The sequence below is a fragment of the Buceros rhinoceros genome, unplaced genomic scaffold, assembly GCF_000710305.1.
Source record: "Buceros rhinoceros silvestris isolate BGI_N320 unplaced genomic scaffold, ASM71030v1 scaffold45759, whole genome shotgun sequence".
Lineage (NCBI taxonomy): Eukaryota > Metazoa > Chordata > Aves > Bucerotiformes > Bucerotidae > Buceros > Buceros rhinoceros.
This window is the reverse complement of record NW_010430611.1, coordinates 1-18,805: the sequence shown is the minus strand read 5'-3', so window position 1 is coordinate 18,805 and position 18,805 is coordinate 1. Positions and strand designations below refer to the sequence as shown.

The 18,805-nt window shown below is 38.7% G+C and overlaps 1 protein-coding gene across 1 annotated transcript; it reads right to left on the bottom strand.

The window, feature by feature from the left end:
* Positions 1–499: 499 nt before the first annotated feature.
* APC (adenomatous polyposis coli) lies at positions 500–18,693 on the bottom strand (the record flags this gene model as incomplete). The annotated part of the gene is made up of 8 exons (XM_010143084.1): positions 500–7,991; positions 8,412–8,626; positions 9,272–9,388; positions 11,858–11,935; positions 13,322–13,461; positions 14,326–14,421; positions 15,588–15,966; positions 18,595–18,693. Coding segments are annotated over 8 exons (7,695 nt in total), but the record flags the coding sequence as incomplete, so codon positions are not given.
* Between the last annotated feature and the right edge of the window lie 112 nt (positions 18,694–18,805).

Here is an 18,805-nt window from a genome sequence, read left to right as displayed (position 1 = left end):
TTCTACAATGATAACAAACTTCTTGCTGCCATTGCGATTTCTGTGGTATTTTCCCCTTCATAATTTTTTTAAAAAAGAAGATTTGAAACACAATTCAAATTTCACCTTATAGTCACTATGTAACATCCTACATTATTCCCCCAATTAAAAAAACCACAACTTTTGTTTTACAGTATTTTAGATACAATATTGTTTCAGGCTCGCAGTCACGAAAACAATTATACAGCTTGGCTACTGGAAATCCCCTGCCTTTAGCCTTGTCATGCACCTGAGATGTGTGAAACTCTCAATTACAAACATATTACAGAAGACCTAGGGCCTGATCCTGCAACTGTTACAAACACCCTACCACAGCCAGCAATAGGGAAGGATGAATTCTGGGAGGTGCAAAATCCTGCTGGATCAGGCCTTAAGTGTAAGTGCATTATACAACACATTAATGGTGACATCGCAAAATAAAATACTGTATTTTTATGTAATGCAGAAGTAACACACACAATTTACATATAGTAATAATTTATTCTGAAATGTTCATTTTAGTCTCTGTTGAGACACCACCTATGTCTCATTAATAAAAGAGCAGCCATCTCACCTCAAATACCAGAATATACAACAAGTTACAGCATAGCAAAAAAATTCTACCTACTTCAAGATAAAATCTAATTCAGGTAAAATAATTTTGTTCAAGGTTTTACAGTTACACAGTTTTCCTCTTTTTTTTTCTTTTTTTCTTTTTCTTTTTTTTGCAGAGCACAAAGTGTAAATTGTTACACCATAACTACCTATGCACATTATGTGATCACAGAAATGTTAATCATTACTTCAGAAAATGAACCATCAGTTCCATTCATGCAGAAAAGCAGGCTGGGAAAGCTTGTTCAGCAGAAACCATATTACTGTGAATTTCACAGCCACATGATTAATTATTGGGTTAGATGGACTCACGAATACTAAAACAGAGTCTTTTTTTTTGCATAAATAATACCAATTCTTCCCTGATGTAGTTTAGTCAGACCGTAATCTAGAAATGATTGATAAAGCAATATGACTGTCTCATCTCTATCTGCAATGTTTCGTGATTTCAACGACAAGCAATATTTAAAGGATTATGGGATGGGATGCTAATTAAATACATGTTAAACATACTGTGCAAATATACTTGCATTAGCAATTTTATTCCAAACTGTCAATCAGGTATTCCTCCAAAATATTACTGGTGAAGAGAAAGTATACTATCAAATATGGCTTCCAGAACAAGGACCCTCTAACAAGAATCAAACCTATTTACAACAAATTAAAAACAACAACAACAAAAAAGTCAATCCCCATTTTAAGAAACTTTTGAAAAGTTTCATTTGAAAGAAAAGTTCTAAATAGCTGCTGTATATAATACATCAGTTTTATCTAGTTTTTGTTGCACTTAAACAGAAGTTACCAGGTAAGAGCCAGAGTGACGTTTAGGACTTTGAGTTCCACTGGAGTCTGGATTTTCAGACTTGGAGTCACGTTTCTTCGTGCTGTTATTTACTGGTGTTGGTATCTGTGATGGACGAGCAGAACTATTGTCCACACTGCTCTTCCTGCGGCTTGGGTTGTAGTTGAATGGTGTCACCCTCGCTGCCACAGCACCAATGGGCGAGCTATGTTTGCTTGAGCTACTGGAGCTGAATGGTGTACGCTCACTTATAGTACTTTCATTATTTTCTGGTGCAGGAACAGGATTATTCGGCAGAGGCTTTGTTTCAGTGCCTTTCTTGTCTGGACTGTCTATCTGAAAGAAAGAGTTCAGACGGTTTTCTAAACCAATGGTACGAACAGGGACACCTCCATTCCCCGCGGTTTGTTTTTCTTGAACCTCTTTAGAATCTTTACCATTCATACCCCCTTTCTCCGAAATGCTGTCAATAACAGGGGGAGTATTTCCAGTTGGGGATCTTCCAGATCGAGGATTATTAATTGGGCAGTCCTCTATCCTCACCCACACGTCCTCTGTCTTAGAGACAGCTGGTGCCATCTGATAGATGAGAGTTTTGGAATCAGAGCCATTTGTGGCACCCGAAGAAGAATGCTGAGGATCATTCATTATCTGGGGAATTTCATTTTCTTTTATTTTTCTCCAAGTACCTTTTGCTGGTGCTTGGCTTTCTTTACTTTGCTTGTGTCCAGAAAGAGAACTTCCATGTTGCTTTTCATCTTCACTTTTTGCCTTTTCACTGGATTCTGAAGAAGCTGACAGAATTGAGGAGGAACTTCCAGTTCTTCGCCAAGTGCTTACACGAGGAAGTGACGAGGAATGCTTACTATGTTCACGCTTCCAAGTTCCTGATCTATTTATCAGCAATCTAGACGGACTCTCAGAATGAGACCGAGCTATGTCATGACGTTTCGCTGGTCTCCCATCATACTCTATAGAAGGGCTCAGATTAGGAGGTAATTTTCGCCAACCGCTAGTCTGGGCAGTCGAATTAGTGGATACAGACATATCAGGAAGAGATGGACTTAAAACTGGGGTCTGCAGTTGGGACCTTGTGGGAGAATCTGGCCTGGAAGGAGACAGAGATTCGAATGAAGCTGACTCTTCTAATTTCCGTCTTAGAGTTGGGCTTGGAGCTTCTTTAATAAAAGTTGACTGACGAACGAGAACAGGTCTTTCAGATCTGTCAGATTCACTTCCACTAGATTTTGTGGATGACATTCTGGATAGGTCAGTCTTTTTGTTTGATCCACCGCTGCTGAGAGCTTGGTTTAACCCTTTTGAAGCAGACTCACTTCGTGGAATGTTACTGGTACCCTTAGGTAAGGCAGTTTGCTTTGTAAGGTTTTGCTGGCTCATCTGCCTGCCTGGTGACGTATATGACATTCTACCTGAACTTGAAGATTTAGTTGAAGCTGTGCTAGGAGATGATGTTCTTGGCAACTGAGAGAGTTTGTTGGGAGGACTTATACCATTTCTTCCTGGGGAAATGGAGCTTCGTCCGGGAGATTGCAGAGGCCTACTTAATGGCTGCTGTTGAGGTCTAGAAGGAGTGGAGTCTCTAGATCCTGATCTAGAAGGTCCTTTACTTGATCCACTCTGGTTCAGCCCTGATGGCTGCCGAGTTACAGGAGGTGGCTCGGGTTTCACTGATGACTTGACTCCTCTCGGCGAACTAGTCAAACTCTGGCCTTCACTGGGACTCTTGGAGTTCGTGTTTTTGAGTGGGGGACCTTTTTTGGAAACAGGACTAGTACTTGAAGAACTGTTTCGAACTCCTGGAATATGGATCATTGTCCTACCACGTGAAATTGAAGGCACACTCGTCTGTTGTGGTTGCTTCAACTGGCTGGAAACTTCTGAACTGGTGCGAGCTTTTCCTGTAATTATACTTTTATACACCTTCTTCCCTCCTTTGATTCCCCTACTTTCAGATTCTACTTTTTTAGACTCTAGTGTACTCTTCTCTCCTGGCTTAAGAATTCTTGGACCTTTATTACTAGTGAAAGGTTTTTCTTCTTGATCTGGGGTAAGATGAAATGGTGACCCTAGAGAAATACCAGATTTTAATGAAAGGATGGAATCTGAGTCTGATGAAGCTTGTCTAGACAGCGACGCAGCAGCCGCAGCTTGATGCAAGCTACTAACTATAGAGTTTGCACCTTCTTGTATAGCTTTCCAATCAAAGTTCTCTGAATCAGGTGAGAAACCATGTTCTGAATCCGGCCTCTGAATCTCTCTCAAATCCAGTGTTAAATCTTCTGCCAATATACCACTTGTATTCCTGGAATTACTTTTTTCACTTTCACTCTTTATTCTTGAGGGTTTTTTCTTTTTAGGCATAGCTGAACTAATGCATTCCTGGAGAAGATCATCTTCTGAGTCAATACTAAGAGAACTCAGAGAGCTGTTTCTAGAGAAACATACAGGAGTGTCTTCAACATGAAATGATTTAGGTGCATAACCAGAAGTCTGCGGTCTGTTTGATTCCATCTGTGACTCAGAAGCCTCAGTACGTTTTGCAGGTTCCCCTTCTTTGTTATTATTGTTTTCTTGATCAATATCACTGAGGGAACTAAGAGATGAATTGCAAGAAAAACAAACAGGTGTGTTTTCAATAGCGAAATTCTGCATTTTCTCATCCGTGGCTGCTCCCCTGTCTGAAGTATCTTTAGCTGACTGAGAGAAAGTTTTAGGCTGGCTTCTGCCTGTTGGCTGTTTTTGACCAACTGGTGTCCTGTTACTTGGTTGCTGATTTGAAGACTGTTCTGGATTAGTGCAGTCTTTAGCTTCTGTTTCCTTTGCTTCTTTTCCTTTTCTTAATTCTGCCTTCTCTCTTGAAAGGTCAACATCATCATCGTCAAAATCTAAAGAACTTAGGGAATCATTCCGTGAAAAACAGTAAGGAGTTCCTTCAATAGGTGTGTAATGATGAGGGGAATCAAATGCAAAGCTTCCTCTTACACGCTCTTCATTATTTGGCAATTTGTCCGTAAAATCTCTTGAATTATTTTTAAGATTCTGTTTCTTCGCTTCTCTGTTTTCTGGATAACTTCTTTCATTACTGATACTGCTTTTAGGCTCTGTGGTTCTTCTTATACGTGATCTGTATTCATTATGTTGGGGAACAGGCTTTACTGGTGATGTTGGCTTCTTTTTCTCACCTTCCGATTGGTTTTTATTACTTAGAGATGAAGATGCTTGTTGAATTTGATCCATTATCTTCTTCACTCTGAAAGGTTTGTGACTTTTTCCTTTTGGCATAGCTGAGTTAATGCACTCAGCCAGAATATCACCCTCTTCTGTTTTGTCATCATCCGTGCCTGGGAGAGTCACAGTTGAGCTTTTTGCTCTTTGAGAGTCATCGGTACTTCTGCCTTCTGTAGGAATGCTGTCTCGCTTTTCAAATTCCTCTGACTCTGCTCCCATACCCACATTGTCTACATTGGCCAGCTCACTTGGGGGTGATTCTATTGTGAGATCACTCAGAGATGTAGCAGTTGAAAAATTTATTGGTGTACCCTCAACACAGTATACTCGTGGCATATCATCTCCTGGCGTAAAACTCACATGCTTTTGAGATTGCAATCTGCTTTGTGAAGGCAAAAGCTTGTAAACAGGCAATTGGCTCGGCTTTCTGGCTACAGGAGGAGGTATTTTTTGAGCAGATGCTTGAGAAGGCTTTTTGGCTTTTCGTGAAGATTTTGTTGGCATTGCAGAAATAATACACTCTTCAAGTATTTCAATATCATCGTCATCATCAGAATCATCCAGAATGTCTTTTTCTGCTTCAGCAGGTTTCTCTGCTTTCTTCTCTTGCTTATCCTTCGTATCATCAGATTGTTCAGGTTCTGTTTCATTTCCATGTTCATTTTCATGAACAGGAGGCATTATTCTTAACTCTACATCTTTCTGTATGAACGGCTCATCAAGACTCAGAGCACTCAGGCTAGAAGAGCATGAAAACCCATCTGGTGTGCTTTCTGTAGCAAAATGTAGTAGTGTATCAGCATCTGGCAGTACCTGAACTCTTTGAACAGCTGCATTTACAGCTGCCTGTCTAGGACCAGGTTCTCTCTTTTCCACAGTAGGTACTTTATTTTTAGGTGTATCTCTTTTTACTTGAACTCCTTGAGCAGGCGGTGGTGTTTTACTTCTGCTTGGAGGCATTGTTTGTCCAGGGCTGTCTGGAAGGTCACTGGGACTTATAATACCACTTACCATTCCACTGCAAGGCTCGCTTTGAACTGAACTGGCAATTGAACGGCTCTCAAAACTATCCAGGGAACTCACAGAAGTACATCTGCTGAACATCAGAGGTGTTTCCTGCACATAATGTTCTGGAGGGCTTTTAGGAGTCTGTGCACCACTCTTTGAGGGAGATTTGGCACCTGAAGAAAATTCAACAGCTTTATGTCTAGAGGAATCAGAAGGAGACAAACCGGAAGTCTGAAGTCTACTGGATTTTGTTCTGATGTGTTGTGATGTCGATGTGATTTCACTTACTGCACCTTCTGTAGATACAGCCCCAGTGTTTTCCTTTAGCTCTGTTATCTGCAGTGTGTTATTAGCATCTATCACACGTGTGGATTGATCACGTCCTATTTCATCTTCAGCTGATGACAAAGATGACAAAGAGCTACACCTTGAAAAACATATTGGGGTATCTTCCACACAGTAAGTTTGTATAGTTTCCTGATTAATAGAGGGAGTTTTACAGGATGCAGCCTTTTGCGCATGACCACCTCTGCTCTGTGCGGAATTTGGGTGAAGCTGATTCTGTCTCTTTGAACCAGCTGAGGGGGCTGATGTACTCCCACTGCTTGAGGAAATATGCTCAGTTTTAGTGCTTTGCACTGAAGAAGTCTTTGGAAAAGTAAAAGATGGCTTCTGAGAAGGAGGAGGAACTTCTGTGGAGTATTTTAAACTATAATCAATAGGCTGATCGACATGGTGTTCCTCTTCATTGTACTTCATGCTATAATTAGTTGGTCTGTCTTCCTCTTCATGTTGTTCCTCCTCAGAATAACGCTCACTGTAGTTTGTTGGCTTATCGTCATCATAATCATCAACATGGCACAAGGACTGGTTTACTTTCTGATTCATTCCAAGAGTTGTGCCTACTCTGTTCTGATCCGAACCATTGGATCCTCTTGGTATAAAGGAAGAAACGCACTCTTGTTGTCCAAAAGATGACTGGTATTTCATGTGTTTATCATCTCCACTTTCAGTGTACGCGGGGTAGGTTGCATTTTGGCTCCTTGACTGCCTTTGTTCATTTTGTTTCATTTCATCATCTATTATATGTTTAGGTCTTGCCCATCTTTCATTCTGAGAGGGACTTTGCCTTCCAGAATTTAACTGCTCGTCTGAGTATTTAAGGCTATAATTAATAGGAGTGTCTAGCTCTCCATCATTGTCATCCATATGATTTGCACTGTGAATCTTATGTGCCAAGTCAGCTGGGTACTGACCATAACTACAAAATTTACTTTCATCATCTTCAGAGTAAGATTCAATGGAAGGTTTCATTTGGCCCCTTTTACCATAGCCATCACTGCTGCTGACGCTATTTAAACTATCATTTGAAGCTCTCTTGTACTCCATTTTCGTATAAGGCACAGGACACGTCCTGTTTGAATTCTCAGATTTAGGAAAGTATGTGTTGGAGTGAGTATGGGCAGTGGCTGATCTCCTTGGGGCGTTTCTCTCTTCTGTCAGACAGTGTACTTCAGAAGTGGAACCAGAACTTCTGTCTTCTTGTGGAATATGTATGCTTGTTACTTCTTCCATAACTTTGGCAATCTGAGCTGCAGCAGTAGAAATCTGCATTCCTATTCTCTTAGAGGAGTTCCCAGTATTCTCTGCAGCTGGAAAATAGGTATTTACAGTTACTGCTCGATCCCTATCAAGACTTCTGTCTTTCTCAGATCGAGAATTTTCTATACTTCCTCTACTGGAAGACGAGGAAGCAGGCAGTACCGCAGTATTTAAATATGGCGAAAGTACAGTCATATTACCAGTATTAAAACTCTCTGATCTGCATATACCATCATCATGCCGATTGGAGTCCAAGACGTACTCGCTGTATATATTTTGCTTATGTCTCTGCTTATTACGGTGAGATGCTTTTGGGCTTAAATTATCAATGTTGTCGAAAGTCTCCGATAAATGCTGAGCATCTAATTCTGCTTCCAGTGCCTTTTGTTTTCTGACATGAAGAGATGGTAAGCTTGATCCTGGTGACATAATGTTGGCATCCTTGTATTTTGCTGGCCTGTTTGCCATGAGGTTTCTTAGAGCTGCAGCGCTACCCATGGCTATCATTTTGTGTTTTGAGTGAATAAGGTTTTTCAGCATGCTGACTGCTCCCATGTCCCACAGTGCCTCTTGATCCTTTGCATTTCGTGCAGAAAGATTCCACAGGGTCCCACATGCATTACTGACTATTGTCAAACTGTGTGACTTCAAGTGTTGTAACAAGGTTTGTAAGCAGCTGTTCTCTCGCAAGATTTGCCTGGTGTTGAGTGATTGAAAACAAACATCAGTATGTGGCATTTCAAAAGGCTAAGAGACAAAGCAAACCAAAAACCTATTACGCTAGAGGCAAGTTTTGCCTTTAATAAGGCTAATTATGAATTCTCCAGTAAAATTTATCTCATATTTCCTCTAGCTTTCATCTGAATGCTAATCTAATCCTATTACAAATACGAATAGTTAGTTTTTAGTGCAGTTCATCATTAATGAGCATCAGGTTTTAATCTGTTTGCATATTCCTGTTATGTAAGTACAACACTTGCCTTGCCATATGTATTAAAAATTAACTGTGCTTAATACACTTAATATATGCATTCACGTTAAGACTCAGTCAACTCAGAAAGTGCCTAGTAAATACACACATGGAACTGCTAAAGATTTTCAGAAAAAGCACACCCACCTATGGTCCTCATTAGTAGCAATTAGGCTAGAAACATTTCTTAATATTCCTCCTCCGCTTTCTATGATGGCCAAAGTGTTTGTTTGGCTCCGGTATGTCAGTGTGCCGACTAGAAATGCAAGAGCACCATCAACAGCACATATATCAGCTTTGTTCTCAGTACAGTGTGCTGACAAATTCCATAAGGCACTCAGAACACTTTTCAGGGTGGATTCCTAGGACAACAACAACAAAAAGACAGAATCAGAGAAGTTTTCAACTCCTGATCACAAGCCCTCAGTTATATGTAAGTTAGTTTCAAGGAGTCATGCATGTTCTGATTCCTGCTTTCTGGGCTGAAAAGCTAGATGCAGGCAGCAATGCACACATAAATACTTTTGTCTGATTCTCTCCTTCCTTCAGCAATGGTTTTGGCACTGATTTCCCCAGAGTTTTCAGAAATACATGTCACAATACTTGCTAACTGCCATAATGGTAAAAATGCCTTGAAGACTAGCTGACAGGAGACTCTGGGATGAAATATATTCCTGTCTGGATACAAAATTGTACCTAGACAACTGCAGAAGAGGTAGCTATCTATTCACTAACGCAAAAGAGCTTTTATTCAATTGCAATATTATAATAAAGGCTATTTCAACAGCACAGCTTATGAAACAGGAGACCAAAAGCTCTCAACCCTCACAAATAAAATTACAGAAATACTAGTAGTTTTGAGATGTCATCGCTACATCGTGGTCTGCTGCTACGTTAATGCAAAGCAATTCTCTTCAAAACAAGTTACCCCAAATATGTGACTCAATGCTTTTTTGTGCTTCGCATAAAATGCAATCTCTCCAAAATTTATCACTTATATAGGATACCTTCTTAACTTCTAAAGCACATTCCATCAATGCTTTCACACTTCCAACTTCTCTTAGAGTCTTTTTACTGTTTACATCTGCTCGCCAGGACAAGTTCCTCAACACACTCGCAATGACCTGCAGAATGAGAAAGAAAAATAATGTATCTCGAAACAGCTACTTCCTTAGTAGGTTATCAGAATTTCCTCCTGGATTTCTGGAATGCTGTGGGTTAATTAACAGTGATCATGTTCAGCTACCGAACTAAAATTTGCTAAAATCTGCTTTTTGTTGTGTTGCCTGCCAGACTTTTCTAACATTTCAGTATGAAGTTTGAGCGGAGGTACTGGCTTTTGTGTGTAGGCACCTAAACAAAAATTTGAAATCAGGTTCCTTGCTTTCCACACTGGTTAAAAAAAATCAAGAATTCAGATTTGTGCTCTATTCTGATCTCCACACTAGACTTATGTAATCTCTGGAAAGATTTGTATCATCTCTTTTTCATCTTTTCTTCTTGTGAAATAGAACATAACATTTTCCTGTCTCTCAGGAGACATGTATGATGTCTCATACATGATTGTATGATTACAGTCATGTCTACATGACTGTATGATTACTTTGAGTAATGTTTATAAAGCTTTTAAAAGTCTTTTAAAAATACACTGCGTCTTTTACAACCAGAATAGTTACTTATAGAAGCTGAGTAGCCATCCAGACTATGTCCTTGTCCTTGCCAGCAGTCAGACTGAAGTCATTATAGTGGACAGTCATTATATATTAAACTCCATCCATTTACTGGCTGCGGTAAGCACGTATATCCCTCAAGAAATGGATGTGACAGTAAACTGTTATAAATGCATGTTCTCATTGTCACAGAAGTACATCGGCTCATTAAAGTGTGTGAAGAATGCTCCCTTGGTCATGCCCACAAGGGAGAGCAGGAAGGCAGTGGGAGATGAAAGCCCAGTAATACCCTGCCCTGGCTGCAACCAGGCCCACCACAGGAGCCATCAGCCCATCAAAGGCCCATCTTGACATGCCCATAGGAGTGCAGTGGTCCAAGGCAGATGGGAAGCCAAACTAAGGTCTTAGAGAAGGGGGCACTCTGTCTTTCCAGGGCTCTCCCAGGAGACCTGCAGCCCCATGGCCCAAGAAGTGACACCCATCACGAGAAGTCAATGGAGGCAGTTCTGTGCACCTTTTAGACTGAGGCAGATCAGTTCATAAGTCCTGGCCTAGAGATGTGGGCCACCTTATGGGATCCAGGGGAAAAGCGTTCTGGGTCTATGTAAGACTTACTATGGGATGGGAGGACCCAAAGGTTCCAAAGACAGGAAAAAGGATGGATCTAGGTGATATGTGAAGGTACAAGCATGGGAAAACACAGGCATAAGGTGGCAGAAAGGCACAGTTATATCTGAACAGCTGGCTGGCTGGTAAGCTTGTATGGTCATGCCCTTTGTCTGATAAGCACAGCCTGTCCCACATTCTTACTAAATACCATTTCTAACTTCTTCTGAGCGAGGAGCTTCCTGCTCTGTGTGTGTGCATGAGTATGGTGGTTCCACATGCCAGTGGCTGGAGATACTCCACAGGTCAGAGTGCCCACTGTCCATGATTTTCTTTTCAAGAATAGTAAGTGTACTTAGTATCTGCCCTAAAACCGTATCAGAGTGTTTACGCAATAACCCGTATTGTAATTCTAGTTATTTTCTCAATTGTAACTAGCTAGGTCCTCCTCCAGGAGAGAAATTCTTTTGTGAACAGTGTTCTAAAAGATTAACTAAATTTTACTTAGAATTGCTCTTTCATCTGATGATTCACTCAAACTGCAAGGAAAACATGTTCTTCCTTTCCTGAAGCTGTTCCAGTTTTGTTTTACAGTACGTATTAATTAAAATTGATTATGATTTAATATTTAATAATTTTGAACAAGTTCCATACCAACGAAGAACAGTTCTGCACTATCAGTTCTCAGGACCACCCTAAGCACTTCCTAAAGAATTTATTTTCAGGCTGTTTTATTTACACAGCAGGAGCCACTGGACGGGACACTCTGGTGTCACACTGAACACTTCGCTCCTACTTAGCCTCATCACTAGTAAACTAAATTAAAAGAATCCAAGATGGCTCAATCTTACCTTCAAAACTGGACTTACACTAAGAGATCATAAAAATGAGTTTTATCGCCCATGTGTTATATGTGCTTTGGTAAAAAAACAGACGTGCGGGTAAGCATTTTAACAAGAAGAAATTTCTACTTCATTATTTGCGGAACAAGTACAGGTACAAACTTTGCATCAAAGTTAAGGCAGACATGACAATGTAAGGACAATTAAAAATAAAACCAGGCAGGGATGAATTAAGAGTATTTCAAAGAAAGAGCCTAATTAAAAAAAGAGAAGGCTGTCTCTGGACAGCACATTAGAAACCTCATGAAGATGGTAGAATTCAAGTACAAAAATAACTGGCGCTAAGGACCAGTGAGTAGATGGAAGGTAAGTATTACGAAAGGAGAGCAGAAATACAACATTTTAATGGAATGCAATGAAATTCATGGGATGTGAAGTGACGGACATGTCCAAGCTAATGAAACATTTCAGCTACCTGCTGTAAGTCTTCACTTTCAGATTTCAGCTGTGCTACAAGAGCTCTCATGCAGCCCTTCATGGAACATAATGTGGCCTGTTAAAAATCAGAAGAAAAAAGACAGTCAGCAGTATTAAATGGCAGATTAGGTGGCTTGCTTCTGCACAACGTTTTGATATTTTAAGCTAATCTTATCTGAAGTTTGATAAAAGCTTAGTAAAATACGTTGCCAACAATAAAAATCTGGTTTGCAACTACAAAATTAAGTGTAACTACCAGTTTCTATTCTGGACAACACGTAAGTGGTAACATTGTCCTAAATTTTCTACTTTTCGCAACAGGTCTAGGACTTGGTCTGGAACATTACTACCTTAGAAGCTGTCTTTACTAGGTGCCAGTCAAAAATCACTCTTGAGCTGGCAATTTATTGTTACCTACTATCTATTGAGTCTCATCTTCTTTATTTCAAATAAACGGTACGAAAAATACTATGAAAATGTAACAAGATTTCTGACATTTGAAGAACAACTTTTAAAGGAACACTATAGCAACTGAAAAACTGTAAGGCTTAAGTTGGAAATTGTTTGTGACAAAGCACAATTAAAGTATTAAAAATCAAAGTATGTTGCCAGCTGGACAGCACGTACGTTTCCATCTGAGTAGTTTTGTTTATGCTATAAATCCAGTAGTGGTTACTGACTGGATGACGTAAAAATACTTTGGGAAGCAATTAATTTGCGGCAAGGATTTATGCTTTACTCTTGTCTAAAATTTGGAACAAAACCCAATTATATGAAGTCTGGTATTTCCATTCGCTCTTGAAATGTATTACCCTAGAGTAGAAAGATAAAAGTCATCTCAGTATGAAGTTATTTTAAGATCCAGAGCTTGGCAAACTCGGGGACAGGGAATTACTGAAACTTTCTATGTTTTGAAAGCAACGTGCTTGTCAGAAATTAGGGAACCTATTTTGTCTTCTAGTAATTTGAAGTAGTGCCCACTATAAGCCAGGTGTGCCCCAAATATTTAAAAAGCAAGCTCCAGCCTGAAGAAGTTGCAAAATTTCATCAGACAGTCATAGTGAGGTAACTGAGAACTTTACAAATTTTGACTTAATTAGTGGTTTTAGTTCAAGACCTCATAAAACCCAGTCACTATTCGTAATCATCAGTCCATTATCATTATGTGCTGTACCTAACGTATCTAATGTTCATAAAATAATTAAGCCAACAGATAAAATCCTTACTTTCAGTGACAAATTAAAAAGTCTTAAAACTTAAATCTTAATTAACTTAATATGAGAGCTGATACTATACTTGCATGAATCAACATCCAGTTTGTGGTTCTCTCTGTCAGGAAAAATATGGAATGACAGAGGTAATTTGAACTTCTTGTTACCCTACCCTGGGTATCACCGGTCTTGAGAACTACAACTCACATTGTTACAAACTGAAATTACTGTATGTGTAAAATCCTACTTACCTTGTTTGCCACATCACCAAAAGTCAGATTTGTCAGAGCCATTCCAGCATACCTCCTTAAGGTAACACTGTAGTGATCATTTGTAAGTCCATACATTTCACAGTCCACTTGCAACAGTTCAGCAATGGCCTGCAAACCTCCTTCAGAAAGAGACAAATAAGAAAATAAATAATACCTGTTCGCCAATATCACAAGTACAGTACATATATACCAAGCAGCCAATTTTATTTACATGTACAGAACAAACCTCAAACCTCTGAAAACCTGAGGGCTCAGAAAGGTAAACAAACTGTTAAAATACTGGCTCTAAATCTTGAATGCTGTGCTTAGTAGTAGCTGAAAGGTATGACAGCATGACATTGCAATTTCAGGGGAAAATGGGAATAGAAGCAATTATAAGAAAGTGGGAAGCACACTCATTTTTTAATTCCACCCAGCCACAATCACGTTTGACCAACAAACTCACACCAGTTACATAAAAGGCTATATAGTAAATCTAAAAATTACTGATTTAATTATTATCACTGCATGTTATTTTCTGAGAAAAATACACAGAATCTTTTCATTGATAACGGAAAGTGGCAAATTAAGGAAAATTGCATGCACAGAATTTACTGAGCACGGACTAAAAAAAATTCAGGTTGTTGAACAGGAACTGACTCAGGACAATAAAAACCCGAGAAAACCTCTCTTGCCCTGGAAAGTAGTCTCCATTTTAAGTCCAATTTTTCTAAAATTGCAAATATTTCCATAATAATAATTATTTTCCAAAATTCGTAATTCATGCCAGAGAAAAGAATAACTGATGTAATAATTTATCCACTGGGAAACGGTCTGGTTAATTTAAGCTGCATTCATCACTCAGAAGGCAACAACTAACACAATCGAACTGATGATCTGCTTAAACTAATACCAGAAAAGGCCATATATCTGGTAAGGTACATGAGTGTCAGTGTTTCCAGCAAGCTTCTCAGAGAAGGTCAGAGAAATACACTTGGTCTTACCAAGCTCATTCATTGCATGCCTGTGTTCTTCATCAAATGAAAGCTTCATCAAAACACACACTGCAGGACAGATTTGATGATCCACCGGAGCAGGCACTGATCCAGAAATAAGTAATCGTTAGTATTTCCTAGCTGATTTTGTCTAGATGGTAAGTTTTCCAAAGTGAATCTAATCTTAAAATAAATCTACTGCAGTTTTTTTCAGCATTTGTATCTTCCCAGTAATCCACAAACAGACAATTAGTTAAGAATGTTATAAAAAACCCTGTGTGCTAGAAATATATTTGATGCTGAAAAAGAGATTAGGGAGAAACATGACTATATATATTAAGTAAGAAATATAACTCCTACTACAAAAAAAATTATCTTACTGCTTTTAAAAATTAATTAATGAAACAAATGATAAGCTTAAATATTCTAGTGGCATTAAATAATATGCCACCTAACATCAAGCTGTTTCTTTGGTGTTACGTCCTTATGAATGGTTAATTAAACCTTTGTTTCGTAACTGAGAAGTTTTGAAGTTCCTATTTTTGTGAGCTAGATGCTGGCTAATGCACAAATGGTATCAGTACATGGGGTTTAGAACCCCACTCGTACTACATGGTCCTTGTGGTAAACTCCAACTGCCATGACGCAGCCCATGGATTTCAACAGAACATCTAACATAGACACCTGTTTACAAAATGCCCTCAACTCAGAAAAGCAGCTAAGCAATCCAGAAGGTTAAATCTTCTAACTCTTCCCTGAGAAAACACCAATTCATCTACATTGTCACTTCTTTCATATTTTAATACTGAAATATTCCTTACATATGAGTAACACTTCATATTATATTGAATACATTGAAATTATTTAATTTGTGCACTCTGACCCTCTCTTAAATGAAAAGGGCTATCTCCTGAATACCCCTGCTTGAAGAAGCAATTTGGCACTGTTTACGTACGTACATTCCATTATCCTCTAAAATGCAAAACAGAACTAGTACATATTCAATATTAACTTACAGATGATAATATAAACCGCTATGCATCTGCAAAGCATGCCGAAGACTATGATTTAAATAACAAGTTTACAAATAGGGTACTGTATCTGTAATAGATAATATTTCCTAACACTACCTCAACTTAAAAAAAATATCCCCCCCCCAATAAGACAACTCACATACATTCAACAAGAAGTCAGATTAAAGCTATACTATCTGCAAATTCACTGTTTTCAATATGTCCTTGAAACGGTTTTATATGGCTTCCAGAACCTACTTGGGTTTTTGTCTTGGTCCATGCCTTGTTCATGTGCTTCCTGCCATTCCCAACACGTTTCACAGTAAGCACGGATCTGCTCCAAAAGATGGAGCACGCGGATTTCCCGTCTGCCTCGCTTATCATCAGGCTGGGAGTGAATGATATTATGCAATGCTGCGCTGGCTCTGGCACGGGCCTCCTTACTACCACGAGAGTTTCCTAACAAGACAGAGTCTTTATCGTTGCCATGTAAAAGCTGGATGAGGAGAGGAAGACATCCAGACTGACGCATGGCTATGCAGCTGTCTTGGGAGCTAGACATGGCTAGCAATGTTCTTGACATGTCATCTTTATCATGAGTACCAAGCATTGATAACAATGAATACACCATTTCCACCTGCAGGTCAAATGATTTTAAAAATACAGTTACATTTAAAAAAATACACATTACATTACATTAAAATGAAATTTGAATTGTACACACATGAGCAAATAAATCCTTATTCAATAGCGCAAAAACCTGTGCTATTTAGAAATAATTAAGTACTATTACTACTTCAGAAATCTTAATAAATTTCACTTTGTGGTGAAATGGCTAGACAAAGTGGGTGGTAGCTATCTATTAATCCACAAGACCAATGGCAAAAAATTCTAAATTTCCATTGTACAAAACCATACTAATAAATAAAAAACCATAAACATAGTAACAAAAGTGTTTCAGTTTGAGAAATCTGAAAGATATTTAAAATTAATTCTGTCTCAAAAAACCTTCTGCAGGCATCACACTTGCATGTAAAGATGCTCTTCAGTGAAAAACTGTAACGTGGTATTAAATACAATTGTTCTAGACAAAGGATAAGAAAGATTACATTAATTCTTATGTTACATTGTGCTAAAAAATTCATACATCTGTTGCATTTTAAAATTTTTCTTTAAAACTGTTTCAAATTAACTAATAATTTTTCGTTATGATGACCGGCTTGCATATGGTCTAGAGTATTTACAGCACAGCCAAAACCGAAGAGTTAACACTTTTTCAGTTTACAGGGATAAAACCAGTAAAGCAAACAAATGCTCATTTTATATATATGGAATATTGAGCATTTTTCAAACTAAATCAAGCCCTGAAAACCCATTTAACACATGGGTTAATTAACACATTTAACTTGGAATAATCAAATTTCTCATTAAAAGACAGTGATTTTGAGGGATTCCTTTGGCTGTTCTGTAATACAGTGCTCAATGCACTATTTGGTCTGCCTTCCCCATTCTGTTTTCTTCAGTAATTGCTTTAGGTCGAGAAATGCATTTGGTTCTCCTAGTGAACCTTCAGTGGAGTAACAGGATATAGAGGATGATTTTAGATACTATCTAGAAAATCCAAACTCCTAACGCCAAGATAAACAGGAACATTCAAATATCAAAGCACACCATAAAGCAACTATCAAAGGGAACTAGAAAGTAGCTTCTTTAGAATATACCAATTACGAAATAAACGAGACTTTGGACTGTTAGACAACGTTTTCTGCTAATAAATAGATATTTGCATTGGTTACCGTCCCAAAGAAGGATTGTATTTGGTTTCGTCAGAGACAATTCAAATGTGCCTGAGAATGAGTACAAATACCAAGTTGTAAAAAATCGGATGGCAGTGGGTAGATGAAGCAGTTAACACGTACTTCTCTAAATACCACAGGACTGCTGAAGCAATAGAAATCTTAGAATCTGAAACTTTATGATCACATGCAAAATCCACTGAAACAGTCTTGGAACCAATTTTATGACAGCCTAGCATCTCAGTTTGGAGATCCTGTCTTCTTGGTCTGGGAAAAGTCACATATAGTATTAAAAGAAACCACTTGGATTCTTGAAGAGGAGTGAATTTAATCTGCTTTATGCATGCCTGTTGACAGATATTTCAAGTGGCATCTCTAATCCAGTGTTATTTGCATTTGGAAGGCAAAGTTTTTTTGTCAGAGAATAAAGCTGAAGAAGCCACCAAAATCTGGCCTCCATGTTGTGACAAATACAGTATAGGGGAAAAAAAATTTTTTAAAAAACCAAACCAAAATCTCTCTGTCTATGTATACACACACTGCCCACAGACATGTCTCTTTTTGCATCTGTAAATGCATTCCTCTATTTATAATCTCTACCACTTTCTCTTCTTCTCAGGCATAAATATTTAGTTTCCTCTACCCTACAGCATGCTCAGTTCAACTTATTTCTTTGCTTGTATCCTTCCACACCCAGACCGCTTCCCCGCCTTCAGGGCTCTCCCGTTGTTTGCAGCTTTTGGGAATTCTACGATTTGTAACAAAAACTCACAGACAGACCAGCTGATGTCACCTCCTTTTAGTACACGCATACAGTGCAGAACCGGAATGACACTGTAATGCTGTTCCAAGGACTAAAGTAGTTAATAGTACGTCAAGTCAACCGGTCTCATCTCCCAGATGACTGAACGCAGCACAGCACCGAGAGTGTCTGTACTGATGCTGACTCCAGAGGCCGTATAAACTCCAGTTTTGTGTTACGGATTTGACCGCTTCTTCCCCTCTCTTTTCACACTGCACAGATACTTTGAGCGCGGTCTTTTATGAACAGACATTTATCACTGTGAAGGGCTTACATAATCTGCTCCCCCCTCCCTTTTTTTCTGTCCATATAATTTCTAAGCAATTGCATCTGTTTTGTGGATTTGGACTCTGGAAAAGTATTCAAAGAACTGCTTTTAAAAGGGTTCGTTTCCATCACGGATTATAAATCAACATCACGAGCTTTTTAGATATTCCAGATATTTCTAGCAATCATTTTTTCCTCAGTTTAACAACTATTAACTGATCATCAACAAGTAAGAAAAGGATTTCTCTGCATCTATTTTATTCTAAAATTTTAACTCCATAAAATTCCTATGTGTGGACAGATCATTCAGTTAATATTAGTACTACTGGCAGAAACAATGAGGTTATTGTATTAGTAAAAATGTAGCATTAGCGACCTGTGGTTTGTAATCTTCGGTTACCTTGGTACCCAGGTGACTTGTCAGTCTGCGAGGAACAGAATAGTTATTACTAGAGCTCACAACACTGGCTGTCTCATGGTCCATCCGAGCAGCAGAACCCTACAAATTTAAACAAGGATTCAGTATAGAGCAAAGTTTGAGTGAAAGAAAAACTCTTGCCTAATTCAGTCTCAGCAGTTACTAATTACATTAGTTATATTATATATTAACT